We start from the raw sequence: 15,083 nt of genomic DNA on the forward strand, positions 1-15,083 counted from the left end.
GGGAGAACATGCAAACTCCACACAGAGAGGCCCAGGCCGACGGGGATTCGAACCCAGGACCTCCTTGCTGTGAGGCGGCAGTGCTACCCATCCGTGCCGCCTGTTTTCAAACAATCAAATATTTTTTGGTTTACCAAGTTGTTCTTTTTCAGTTTCAACATGCAATTATTAACTACAATTCTTCGTCTTCTTTTTTTCATTTATATTACAACGGTTTGTCATAGTCAGCGCTCTGTGCTCAAAGTTTCACTGTGTGGTTTTCTGTGGACCACGTGCCAATCAGAAACGAGTACGGACTGTTGTCAGGCAGCATTTAGAGTTATAGGTTTCAACAAGTTTTTCTAGTACTTCAGAAACGCATTTATGCTTCCTGATTTCTGCAGGACCTCATTATTACAGTGAATCGTTATTGGCCTCAGCATGCTCCGTTCAACTAGATATTACAATTTTGCTACCAGTGAATATGCACTTAAGATCATTTAACAGCACATCAGCCACCTATTAGTTGCTAATCCTCCATTTCAATTAAACCACGTAGCCATGCCCGGGAGGGAAGAACCAACCAGCCTGCATCTCCCCCCGAGTTACTTGTCACATCAAATGTATTACATTCAGCGTAATCATTATTTGGACTATTTTAGGCTTAGACAATACAATTCCATACCTTATCGTTTCATAAACGGCGACCAATCCTTCTACCTCAGCTTCTCGTTCACAGACAGGACTTAATTTCCGCGCAACGTTCACTAGTCTCACTGCGTGTGTTTTCTGGGGACCACTGGCCAATCAGAAGGGAGTACAGACTGTTGTCGGGCGGCATTTAGAATTATAGGTTAATTATAAATCATTGTAACGGTATTTGTGCAGCGCATGTGCATTTACAGTCTAACTTTAACAGAGTAGACATTTTAGGCTCAACACGCCAAGTATTAGTAAACAGTAGTTTCTCCAAATCATGAGTTAATAGAAAGTAATTTATATTCATGCATTTAAGACCACTTAACCGCAGATAGTTGTGACAATTTTGCTAGCAGTGAACCTGCATAAATGCATAAAGTAAACATTTTAAATACATGTTCAAGTTTTGCCTTTTGTGTCGCCTATTGTCTTGACTTTTTTTTTTATTGAAGGGATGCGATCTCCCTATATGAATGGAAATATCCTCATACAAATACTGTATGAACCCTCACTTTAACTCGTGGGTTGTCGTATTGGTTGTGGCTGCTGAGAGTGTCTCCAGGTACACCTACTTTTACTGCCAAATTGAGGCCCCTCTTTCTTTCAATTGTCCTATGTTCCCAATTTTGTAGTAAACAGTCACGAACATAATTGTATTATTGGCCCATTTTCTAACTTGTTGAATCAGACATTATATATATAATATAAATAGGGAATAATTACATCAGCAGATAGCCTAATTATAACCTTACATTACAGTCATTTAGCAGACGCTCTTATCCAGAGCGACGTACAACAAAGTGCAAATTAAACACAAGAACAAGTGCAAAGAGGACCTGAGAGGACAGTACAGTTGTCCCAGTGTAAACATACAGAAAATCAGAACCAGAATACCTGTAGCCATTACATCTAATTTGTTATAATCTCAGTCAGAATAATCTCCATCAGAATCAATTTGTCAAACAAAACAGAAATTGTCATGGCAGCCATGAATGAAGGCAAATTGCACCATTCTATTATATTTATTCACAGATATGTTTATCTTTTCAATAGGCAGGAAATTATCAAGATTACCAATTATATTATATATTATGTTTGCTCTTTGATATGAAGTAGTTTGGAGAAGAGGCAGATTTAATTGTGCTGGTAAGTGGGAGGCTGATATTAGAATTGATATGTTTGATATGATATTTTTGTCTTATAATATTATCACAATATTATAAGCAAGATGAAAACTTTTATTTTTGTTTGGGGTCAGATAGGGAACTTTTGGGAGAGGGGTGAGCGGACCAATTTTACACTGGGCCAGTGTATGCTTAGGGTAGCAGAGGATGAGATCAACTAAGGACTTGCAGGGAAAGTGGGAAAGAAAATTTTAATGTATAGAAAATTAAGCTCATAGGGGAACATGAGAAGGGTCTTATGCCCCCTGCTTCAGACAATGCAGTGCTCTTTGAAAATGGAAAACAAGCTTGTAGTGGAGGTGAGACTATTATCATGGGTGACTTCCATTACTCCACTATTAATTGGGAATTGGTGACAAGACAAGGAAAATCTTTTGTGCCACAGTATGTCAGTCAGCCTACAAGAGATAAATCAATTCTAGGTCTGGTGCTATGTAATGATACCGACAGAATTTGCAGTGTAGAGGAAAGGGTGCCTCTTGGTACACTTAGTTTGGGAAATTAAGTCGAGGATAGGGAGGGCAAATGTTTTGCATTCAAAGTAATCACAAGGCCCATTCCATACACAAATGTAAAACATAATTGATGTCTGGGCTCAGTTTAACAGATTATAACAAAACAAGGAAATATAGACAGTTATAAACTCAGTGAGCGCTTTATTAGGTAGACCTGTACACCATGTTGTTAATGCAAATATTTAATCAGCCAATCATGTGACGGCAACCAAATGCATAAAAGCATGCAGAGATGGTCAAGAGGTGATTTGTCATTTGAATAAATGTTATCTAAGTGACATTGACCGTGGAATGATTGTTGGTGTCAGATATGGTGATTTGAGTATCTCAGAAACTGCTGATCTCCTGGGAACAATCTAAAATTAGCAGAGAATGGTGCGAAAAACTAAAAATATCCAGCGAGGAGCAGTTCTGCAGGCAAAAATGTATTGTTAATGAGAAGTTGTGTACCCCGGCTACAGCAGTAGAAGTCTAAAAAATAAGTTGAGTAAATAGTTATAGTAATAGTTTATCTTTATTATCTAGTAAATAGACCTCACTATGAGCTCCTGGCAGTCAAGCTTCATGTTCAAGCCTGTTTTCCATTCTGGTTCCTCAGTGGTGCAATGACTTGCCTACCACTGTCAGGACAGCAGAATCCCTCCCCCTATTTCGACGCAGACTAAAGACACACCTTTTCAAACTGTACCTTAATCCTCCCTCCTGATTTCCCCCCTTCCCCCCTTTTCCGATATCCCTCTCGTCTACCCCCCAAAAGCGTCTGCCAAATGACTACAATGTAAAATGTAAATGTAAATACGTAATAAAGTGCTACAGTACTGTGCAGAAGTCTTAGGCACTCTAGACTTTATTATATACATGTTTATTTTTTGTGAGTGTTAGTATAAAAGAACACATTTGAGATTTCCAAATATTCATTTTCCAAAAGATTAAATTTTACAGAGACATTTTTGTATTTAATTAAAAAATTATTACTGTAAGCAATTGACTACTTTTGACATAAAAACTTGATCAAGGCTGTCTGAGATCAGAAGCAAGGAGCCAACCAAAGTCTGCAGAAGAACTGTGGCAAGTTCTCCAATATGCTTCAAACACTTCCCTACTGATTGTCTTATAGAACTGCAGGACGGCGTTGGAGAATTGATGCTGTTTTGAAGACAAAGGGTGGTCACACCAAATATTGATTTGATTTAGTTCTGGCAAATTACTAAAATGTAATGTAAAATGTGTAGTACGTTTATTTAGGACCTTTCATTGAATTATTTCATGTTAGGTTTTAGGCAGGTGTGAAAAAATGCTGTAAAATAAGATTGCTTTCAAAAATACTTATGTTAATAGTTTATCTTTGTCAATGAACAAAATGCATGAACAGAAGAAGTGAATGAACAGAAAAAAAATCTAAATCAAATCAATATTTGGTGTGACCACCCTTTGCCTTCAAAACAGCATCAATTCTTCTAGGTATACTTGGACACAGTTTTTGAAGAACTCGGCAGGTAGGTTGTTCCAAACATCTTGGACAGACAGACGCGATGATGTTGAGATCAGGGCTCTGTGGGGGCCATACCATCACTTCCAGGACTCCTTGTTCTTCTTTACGCTGAAGATAATTCTTAATGACATTGGCTGTATGTTTGGGGTCATTGTCCTGCTGCAGAATATATTTGGGGCCAATCAGATGCCTCCCTGATGGTATTGCATGATGGATAAGCATCTGGCTATACTTCTCAGCATTGAGCAGACCATTCATTCTGACCAAAGCCTTCTGCTACAGCCAAATATTGAATTGACACATCAGTCCAGAGAACCTGCTCCTGCCCCAGTTCGTTTCGTGCATAATTGAGCACTTGGCCTTGTTTCCACGTCGGAGGTATGGCTTTTTGGCCACAATTACAAAAGTGTACCTAGAAGAATTGATGCTGGTTTGAAGGCAAAGGGTGGTTTTCGTCTGTTCACTCAATTTGCATTTTATTAATTGATAAAAATATTTTGATAATTAATATTTCTATTTTTGAAAGCATTCTTACTTTACAGAATTTTATTATTATATTTCTAATTGGCTACAATATTTTGTCATCTTTTGATACCCATGAACGAATTTCATTGATCCGAAAATTTTGTTACAATTGGTTTTGACATGTTCAAAACATGTTGACATGTTCATGTTCATATGTTCATGTTCAAAACAAATTGTAAACTTGTGTTTACAATTTGTGTGGTTCTAAATTGTAAATTGCAAATTACAACCAACATATGATTCTGACCTACTTACTGTTGGCATATTATTGTAGCTAAGTTTGTGCTGAAAACAAAGATATGAAACACATTGGAATCAGTTGATTAAAGTTGATTAAAATGACAGAAATGTCAGAGCATGGCACAGTCACCAGTTTTGCTCATTTTGCCCTCAGACCCCACTTCTGAAGAACAATCCTCACGATTGACCTCATTTATAATAAAGTAAAGATCTTGCAGTCACATGCAAAGTACCGAAATATGAAAATAAGTCAACTTAATTGATCAGTTGAACACACACAGTTTTTACATATGAACCGATAGTTGCTTTAATTATGTAATCCACAGTCAGAGCTTTTGCAGAAATACAAGGACAAAAGGTGAGCTCTTCTGTGTTGGCAGGCAGGAGCCGACATTGGCAGATGGAGATGGAGCAATCCAAGCAATGGAGCCGGCATGTTCAATGATACTTGCAATGTTCAATGATACGGATGCGATATATTTTGGGCCACCGCGTTGAACCCGACGGAGCCGTGGCGTTATTTCCCGTTTTTCGCCGCGGTCAATGAGAAGACGGGAGAGAGCGACGAGCTTGATCGGATTTTATTAATGTTTTATTCGCGTTTACATTTTTAAACCGACCGAACCGAAGATTCCTTTTGACCACTTACTGAGGTAAGTTACCTCCTAGCAACACGACGTGAATTTATTGTGAACCTTTCGTTGCGCAAATGGAAAGTGTCACAACGTTTAAGAAAAGCTACTTTCGAGTAATGTCGATGGGAAAAGCTTTTTGGTAGTTAGCTGGGTAGCTAGTAGTGGGAGTCATTTGTGAAGTTAACTTTTATGGTATCTAGGGACGCTGTTCACAGCAGCCGTGGTATCTAGGGACGCTGTTCACAGCAGCTGTGGGGGTAACGTTACTACGAAGTTAGATTACTACGAGGGGGTAGCGATTATTATTATTATTATTATTATTATTATTATTATTATTATTATTATTATTGTTGTTGTTGTTATTACTGGCACTTTTGTACACCTGTTTCATCCTACATATATGTAATAGTACATACAAATATCACACATTTACAAGTCCAGCTTGTGTGGTCTAAGCTGCTCTGACTTTTGTTAAAATTTTAATAATCTTTTTGTACAAAAGATTTTTAACCTGTCAAATATGGTTATTTCTCATGAACAGTTATGATTTGCATGTCCTCTGAGCAATGTCTTGTCTATTTCTTCAGCTTCAGCACCTGCTGCAGTCTCCAGAGCACCAACTAAGTCTACAGGCAGAGGTATGGAGAGGCTATCCTCTCATAACAAATATTGTATTACCTTGGTTTGTTTTTTTGGCTATGTTCTGGCTGTGTTCTTTACTTTCTCTTGTGTTCTATTAAGAGAGAACCTTGCAATGTCAAACATCTTTTAATGGATTGTTTACAATTGTAATCTCTGAAATATAGCATTTATAAAAAGGGATATAAATGGTATTTGAATGTGAGCTTGACTCTTTCCAATGTGACTTTTTCCTTCAGAGCTGAGTGGTCCCACATCAACAGTGTCCAGAGGCAGTCCTGTATATGTGCATGCCTCCTCCTTGCATGGTAAATATATTCATAACCATTACATAATTTAACTTGTTTATGCTGAAATTAGATCCTAACATAGATTTTTTTTCCTGAATATCTTCTCCTGCACCATGTACAGCCTCCAAAAAGCAGCCCACAGCCACTGTGTCAAGAACAGAGGGTACTGATGTACCTTCAGCGCCAGTGAAGGCCCCCATTCCAGTCCCAGTGGAACTTCAGCGTGTGTTTGTGGAGCTCACTGAAGCAGTAGCGCAAAGTATGGCATTGAATCTTACCCAATAGTAAATACTCTGTGAAGAGCCATCATTCATTGTATTTACTTTTTATTTCTTACTTCCGTTGTGATAATATACTACAATTGTGGAAATTTTAAAATAGTTTGACTGATGACCCTTAGTCTCAAAGTTCACAGTGGAGTTGCTACAACAGCGCCACATGTCTCTGTCTCTGACAATATGTCCTCTTTTCCATCCTCCAGCCCCTGTCACACATGAGCCAGAGACACGACTGGATGAAGGTGAGCCTCACTCCGTGAACACAACTGAAGTGATTGTTGAGTGTTATTGTGTCAGCTCTTAGATACTTTGTCAATTTAGTGTTTTAAGTCAGTAACCCCATACTTTGTGTTTTGTAGCAGTAATACAGCCAGCAACAAATTCTCCCCCTCCGTCTCCACTCCCTGGTGTGCCTGGCAAGTACATATACTGCCCAGCTAAGGTATTTTCCCAATACCAAGCACAAGGCATGGCAAGGGAGATGACCTGGAGTGAGTTTCAGACCACTGCCTTTTATGAAAAGGAGAAACAAAGATCAATTATCTTGATCAGCTGAGAGAGGAAAATGAAGCGTATGCACACTGTGGCGCCCCTGCTCCTGCATGTTGCGCCACGTGGGTAGAGAACCCCAGAAGGGCCTGCACAACGCAACCCTGCAACCGTTATGCATTGGGAGAGGTATGCGAAGGGGTCTATTTTCCTAGGGAAGTGATGGGGAGATCAGCACCATGGAGAGAGAACCCTCTACCTGCAGGTCCAGGACCCCGGACAGCGCACGTAAGTGAACACGGTGGAAAACTACTGACTCAGCTGCAGCTCTTTTCCCTAATGAGCAGGGGAAGATATTTAAGGCGCGGTCGAGGCTGCAAACGGAGTCGGTCGGCGCCTATGCTGAGGAAGGAAGAGCAGAGGAAAGATCCTCTACCGTACTGACCTGGAGGATAATTGAGCCCCCTTACCTAACCCTATCTCTGTGTGCTTCCCCCAGCCCTGACGCGGCCCCGGAGGGAAGAAGGAAGGAGGCCCTGAAGAATACCCCGGTCTGGGAAGAACCTAATTTAGTTTTGCCTCAACGGCCCTTTTATTTTCTCCCGTTTTACTACCCTTGCCCTGAGGGGGGGCGCTATCAGCAATACCCCAACGAAAAAAAAAAGAAAACAGAAAAAATAAAAAGACTAATTTTTTCTGGATTACTGACTCCTGTGTCTTGGATTTCAGCTGGGCCCACCCACGGCCTCAGGATTTACCCCCAGGCACCACAACACACAGACACGCGCATGTACACACACGCACCCACACACTACACACACACACACACGCATATACACTCGCACGCACGCAAACACACGCATGCACGCACACGCGCACACACACACGCACACAGACACATGCATGTACACACACGCACACACACAGTTCTTCCAAGCCCCCGCCCCCACCATTGAACATTGGAACATTGTAAAATGCCTTTTTTTGGTACAGGTTTATATACTTGTTTCAGTCCCTTTGCTTAATTGTATATTTCTGTTGTTGCTGCACTTTTTTTTTTACATAGATGTTGCATACCTAGTAATTAAAGAATTTGTATTGTACACGGGTGTCTTCATGTATGTGTGTATTGGGTACTGTATCAGGATGTGCATGTGTGCCTGTTAATATTAGTGAAATTAATAAATTATGTCTGTATTAAAGCAATGACTCCAGTGTTGCTATGTGTAGGAATTTGGTCCTTTGTGAAGTAAAACTTGTAGTCCAAAATTCAGATCAATAACAATTTATTAACAGAGCAAAAATAGTCTTAATTACAGTATGAAGCGTATAATTTCAATCATAAAATCATGTTGTATTAGAATGAGCTTTTATGCCCCAAACCTCCTGAAGTAAAATGCTGATATAAAATGCAGGTACCTGTCCCTGATGAGGTGAATATGCATTATTTTGTATGCATGTGATGTGGAAGGAAACCAAATGGGCATTGTCACCAAATCAAACAGTAATCTCCTGTTTCACACCCATCTACCACCCTGGCATCCTCCCTGGTGGCGCACTGAAGCAGGAAATGTATTATTCTTGATGATATTCATTTTTCGTTTTTATTTTTATTTTACTGAAACGTTGTCAAGAAACAAATTTTTTTATCTTGAACCATCCATCCATCCATCCATTATCACCCGCTTATCCGGAGTCGGGTCGCTGTGGCAGTAGGTCAAGCCGGGTATTCCAGGCGTCCCTCTCCCCAGCAACACATTCTAGCTCCTCCTGGGGGATCCCGAGGCGTTCCCAGGCCAGGAGAGATATATAATCTCTCCAGCGGGCTCTGGGTCTACCTCGGGGTCTCCGCCCAGGTGGACGAACCCGGAAAAACTCCAAAGGGAGGCGCCGAGGAGGCCCAAACCACCTCAATTGGCTCCTTTCGACGCGAAGGAGCAGCTCTGTGTTCAGTTTGCATTTGGTTTTTATGCTTGCAATTCACTACCTGACTAAGGGACATTTTTCTGTTGATGACTTTAAGTTAAGTTTCATACTGGGAGAATCTGATTTTCATAAAATTGCTTAGTTCCCTAATTGCTTAGTCCACTTTCTCTCCTCTTTTGGATCATCATTGTCACCATGAAAACCAACTTTTCTTTCTCTCCTGCTCTCTTCTGAACTCTCTCTCAGCCTCCACTCTCTTTCTCGCCTCCTCTGCCCTGATCTCTCTCTCAGCCTCTACTCTCTTTCTTTCCTCCTCTGCCCTGATCTCTCTCTCAGCCTCTACTCTCTTTCTCTCCTCCTCTGTTCTGATTTCTCTCTCAGCCTCCACTCTCTTTCTTTCCTCCTCTGTTCTGATCTCTCTCTCAGCCTCCACTCTCTTTCTTTCCTCCTCTGTTCTGATCTCTCTCTCAGCCTCCACTCTCTTTCTCTCCTCCTCTCTTCTGATCTCTCTCTCAGCCTCGATTCTCTTTCTTTCCTCCTCTGTTCTGATCTCTCGCTCAGCCTCCACTCTCTTTATCTCCTCCTCTGTTCTGATCTCTCCCTCAGCCTCCTCTTTCTTTCTCTCCTCCTCTCTTCTGATCTCTCTCTCAGCCTCCTCTTTCTTTCTCTCCGCTTCTCCTCTGATCTCCATTTCATTCATTTGGATTTTGTGTTTTCCAAATATCACTGCTATCAGCACAGTAATAATTACTCCAATTGATCCAACCAGGACAGAAATATAGGTAATCTCCTGCCTATTTCTTTCCTCCTCTGTTCTGATCTCTCTCTCAACCTCCTCTCTTTTTCTCTCCTCCTCTGTTCTCACCTCTCTCTCAGCCTCCTCTCTCTTTCTCTCCTCCTCTGTTCTGATCTCTCTCTCAGCCTCCTCTCTTTTTCTCTCCTCCTCTGTTCTGATCTCTCTCTCAGCCTCCTCTCTCTTTCTCTCCTCCTCTGATTGTATCTTTCTTTGAGCCTGCTGGATCATCGTAGTAGTGTGGTGGTATCCTTGCATGGTAAACAGCACTGTCTCAATCTTATCCAGAAGCTCTGTAACCTGAGTGCGGTTGTTCTTTTCTCTGTTGTTAAACACATGATATTGGCCACCACAGCTGTTGATGAATTCCTGGAGATCTCTGCTTTTTCTCAGAAACTCCTTCACTGGTATTATCAGCTCATCTCCTCCAGTGAAAAGCACCAATGAGTATTTCAAAGCGCATTCTCCAAAATTATCCTGGATCCATTTTACAGTGTTCCTATCTTCCAATGTGAATCTCCCCAGCCTGACCACTAGCAGGAAAAATTGATTGACATTTTCTTCCATTTCACGCTTGATTTCATCATTAGAAATATATATGTCAAAGATCCCAGGTGTGTCGATCACAGTAACACTCCACCCTGCCACCTCTGCACTATGTGTCTCACACCTTAAGCTAACAGCCACAGGGGAAACTCCCTCTTTAAACACCTCTCTCCCCAGGATGGTGTTTCCAGTTGCACTCTTCCCTGTTCCAGTCTTGCCCATCAACATAATCGACAGTTTATGAAGTGCAGGTCTCCTTCCAGACTCTGTGAGAAAATACAGTGCAGGAGTTATTCATCATATCTCATAACTGAGATTAAAGTAGCCTGCAGCTGCACACATATTACATGACAATTGCTGTGAAATTAGAATTGTACAGTCCCCTCCAAAGGTATTGTTATACCTGTTGTATCAGACCACCCAATTTTAAGGTGAGCAGAAGTATTGGAACATGTGACTGACAGGTGTTTCTTGTTGCCCAGATGTGTCCTGTTTGATGTATTGGTTGTACAATAATAGCTCTGAATATCAACTCTTGGTTTTAGCCTTAGGTTGAAGACCGCATTTGTGTTAGAAAAGCTAAATCAACATGAAGACAAGAGAGCTGTCTTTGGGAAAAAAGCAAGCCCTTTTGAAGCTTAGAAAAGAGGGGAACATGGCTCAGGCAGTAAGAGCAGTCATCTGGCAGTCAGAGGGTTGCCGGTTCGATCCCCCGCCTGGGCTGTGTCGAAGTGTCCCTGAGCAAGACACCTAACCCCCTAATGCTCCTGACGAGCTGGTCGGAGCCTTGCATGGCAGCCAATCACCGTCGGTGTGTGAGTGTGTGTATGAATGGGTGAATGGAGAAGCATCAATTGTACAGCGCTTTGGATAAAGGCACTATATAAATGCCTGCCATTTACCATTATGTTCAGCTTTTATCTCAAGCCAAAATGAGATAGAGAGAGAGAGAGAAAAGATGGAAAAAAAGACATTCTGTAAATACTATCAAACATATTTTGAACAATTACATTTGCTTATCTCATTGAGTTATCCAGCACTGTTCTCCTGGCTGAACCCAAAGGACATAAATTCATTATTACCTTTCAGAGTAAAAATGATAATGATCAGGGCACATCCAAAAGTAATGAGTAAACCTAAGCCCTTCAGCCATGGCCACTTCTGAAGGATACTGTTTGGATTATACACTGGAAAACATCAGAGAACACATGATTGAACAAATTATTCCACAGAACAATTTAAAGTGAAATGACAATGAAAAATACTCATCTTAATTCAATGACTGAAATTGTCGCCTGAATCAATTTGTTCACAGTGATGCATTATCGTGACAGTAACATTGCAGGAAAATAAAATTACACAATTACAAATGAATCAATATAAATCATGAAAACCTTTTCATTGATAACATTTCTTATAATATCGACATGGTATAGTACACTACAGCTTGAATGGGTGTACACTGTCACATGGTTAACCCCCTGGGCTCTCAATGGCAAAATTAGGAAAACTGGTGACTGTGCCATGCTCTGACATTTGTGTCATTTTAATGAACTTCATATACAGTGATTCCAATGTGTTTCATGTCTTTGTTTTGAGCACAAACTCAACTACAATAATATGGCAACAGTAAGTAGGTTAGAGTCAAATTGCTCTAGAATCACACAAAATGTAAACAGTAGTTTTGAACACGCATAGAACTTGAGTAAAAACACACACTAAACAATTGTAACAGAATTTTTGGATCACTGAAACGTGTTCATCTCGGTCTTGGGTATCAAAAGATGACAAAATATTGTTGGAAATCCAATTAGAAATATAAAATAAATAGTGTTGTCACTACTATTTTTCAGCAGCAGCTGACAATGGGAGGGCTAATGGCCTTTTTTCAATGATTATTTATGAGGTATGTGGTCCTGCCAGGTAAGTAGGCTTTTCACACCTGGCCTGACCCCTCCCTACCTCTAAGACAAAGCAATACTCAGTGAGCCATTTAGAAGACAAATACATTTTCTGATTCAGGAAATTGAATTGAAATCACCACACAAACTACATTAGATTAGATTAGATTCAACTTTATTGTCACTGCCCAAGTCCTATCACAATGAAATACAGTTTGGCATCTAACCAGAAGTGCAAAATAGTGCAATGAAGATGCCATTCACAAAGACATCCAAGTTTTGCGTGCCATTTTTCAAAACAGTTCCTGTTCAGCTGCAAGCACAGGGGGACATCACAGCTTTTACACTTCCAAGGAGTGCTCAGTTTTTTCCCAGTGTCCATCCTGCAAAGTGTGCACATCTTGCGACCATACGACGCCATCTTGCTGGCATCCAGAGTCTGTGTGGCTGTAGGCACAGGCACATGATCACAATTGACCGGTTGAGGTTTCTTTGGTACATTCTGTGAGACACCACACAGCTGTGCAGCGAGCTCCTCCACAAAAGCCTTGTGTGTCATTGCTTCCTGCTGTCCCAGTGATGACAGTTCTCTGTGCAGAATGTATGCATTTGTTGCAGCAATGTCCAAAAAAGTATTAAAAAACTATTTCCGATACCATCTCATGGTTTTGTAATACTGTATGAGTTGATCGGACAGATCAACACCCCCCATGTGTGCATTATAATCGATGATAGGCGAGGGGCATGGAAAGTTCTTGGTAATCCAGAAACCGTCTTGCTTCACCCTCCGTTCAATTGTGTCCCCAGTGAAGGCTGCATGGATTGTGGAGCAGACAGATACCTCTCGTGTGTCCATCCATTTCACAAACACCAGAGGACCCTCCCTTATCCACCTCAGAGCTCCTCTTCTTGACTTCTTAGTCAGAGCATTACAGGCAGCGCGTGGACAGTCCTTTCTGTTGTCCCTATATGTCCCACAAGCACCAAAGTTTTGTTTGTGCAAGTCCCTGAAGAGCTTTGGGCTTGTATAGAAATTGTCCATAGACACATTATACCCAGAACCCAAGTAATTACGATTCACAAGTGACATTACAGTGTTATATGAAAGCCCATGTCCTGTCTGAAAGTGGTTCTTTCCTGTGTACACTGCAAAATCCACAGTATATCCATTGCTTGAGTCGCAAAGCACAAACAACTTGAAACCCCACTTTGTTGGCTTTTCTTTCATATACTGTCGCATACCTGTGTTTGCTTTAGTTGCTACCATGCTTTCATCCACTGCAAGGTTCCTGCGAGGATGATAGAAAGCTTGGCAGGCTTGCTGAATTGTCTCCATGAGAGGTTTGACCCGGAAGAGCTTGTCCTGCTGTGGTGTTCCCCGCTTCCTGTAATTTTCTTGGTCCTTGTCTGGATCACTCATGTGTACATTCCAGGAAATAGACCTGTATCTGTCCCTTGACATTATGGTTGCCGGGAATGTGATCAAAAAAATGTTTTCCTTCCGCCAGTAATCTCTGATTTGGTTCAACTTTATCATGCCCATGTAAAATAATAGTCCAATGTACTTGTAGAATTCCTCTACTCCAATGTCAGTCCACTTGTACTTGCTCCCTTTTGCTTTTGCCTTGGCAGCATGTTTGTTCGTTTTGTTGCAGAGTGTCTTGACAGCATCTGTAGAGAAAAATAATTTGAACAAGTCCAGTGGAGTGTGCGTGTGTGCCGGACTCAGTTGCACTCCAGGTGGCCGCGTAGGATGGAAACGCATCACCGGTGGAGCCACATCAGCAACATTCTCCGTTTCCCATGACAGCACTGGCGGAGCTTGTGAGCTTGGTGGAGGCCCGCTGCGACGCCTGCGTGGCTTTTTCGCTGGCCGTGAACTCGGCTGTGTTTCCTGATCAGCATCTCTGTAAAGATAAATAAAAAAACTATAAATTACAAGCTATAAATTATGCTGAAACCACATTAGCTGAAATTTAATTAGCATCACGTATGTACTGTTTTGAGATGCAATGGTAAGAGTGTTGGATTTTACAAACCCACATTACTGAATATTCAGACGAACACAGAGAAGTTGCAATACAGCACATTTGAAATACACACGCAAGAAAAAACTATTTATCTTTACTAATAAAAACTAATGCTAATAATACAAGCTATAAATTATGCTGAAACCACATTAGCTAAAATTTAATTAGCATCACGTACAGCACATTTGAAATACACACGCAAGAAATGCACTTACTCATGCAGTTCTTCCTCAGCTGGTGGTGTAATACTACTACTTTGTACTTCTGCATCTTCATCTCTGAAAATAAAATAAAAACAAAATTGTTTGGAAACATAACATAGTTACATCATAAAGCCTACAAACAAAGAGGCCTCCTTACCGAGTACCCTACGTCTAAGACAAAAACGCAGTGGTATTATTTTGAGTGGAAACTTACGAATGCGCGTTACTGAATATTCAGACGAACAGAGAGAAGTTGCAATACAGCACACGTATTTACCAATATGATCGTAAGAAATGCACTTACTCATGCAGTTCATCCTCAGCAGGGTCCTCAGCTGGATCCTTTCGCAGTTCGAAATGGCATCGCTCTTCGTCAGTGTCCCCTTCAGTGTCGGTACCAGATGAGTTGTTCGCATCTTCTTCATCTCCGCTCTCCCACAAGGCATGCAAAACCTGTCCAGTGATTCGTGCCATTTTTCGTAATGAAACGTGTTCCGTGATGAAAATTTTTTACCTCAAATGAAGTAAATAGCCTCTGCTTCTGTATGTCATTTTATCGTGCTTTACAGTAGGCGTTTTCGCACATGGCATCGCGCCTCCCCAACCGGAGTGCAATTATCACCTCGTTTCAATGTGAATGAAATGGGCCGGAATTCGCACGAACGAAACTCGCATATTCATGAGTAAAGATTAAGAAATCGCAGTGGTTTTATTAATCT

General features: G+C 41.0%; 1 protein-coding gene across 1 annotated transcript in view; it reads right to left on the minus strand.

Annotated features, from left to right (window-relative positions):
* Nucleotides 1–15,083, minus strand: part of LOC133121352 (GTPase IMAP family member 4-like) — a 53,400-nt gene that overhangs the window by 25,009 nt on the left and 13,308 nt on the right. The window contains exons 3-4 of the mRNA XM_061230553.1: nucleotides 11,313–11,417; nucleotides 9,658–10,496 (exon numbers count right to left, since the gene is read on the minus strand). Coding sequence (XP_061086537.1) covers nucleotides 9,658–10,496; nucleotides 11,313–11,417 — 944 coding nt within the window. The remainder of the gene's footprint in view (nucleotides 1–9,657; nucleotides 10,497–11,312; nucleotides 11,418–15,083) is intronic.

The sequence above is a fragment of the Conger conger genome, chromosome 2 (assembly GCF_963514075.1).
Source record: "Conger conger chromosome 2, fConCon1.1, whole genome shotgun sequence".
Classification (NCBI taxonomy): domain Eukaryota; kingdom Metazoa; phylum Chordata; class Actinopteri; order Anguilliformes; family Congridae; genus Conger; species Conger conger.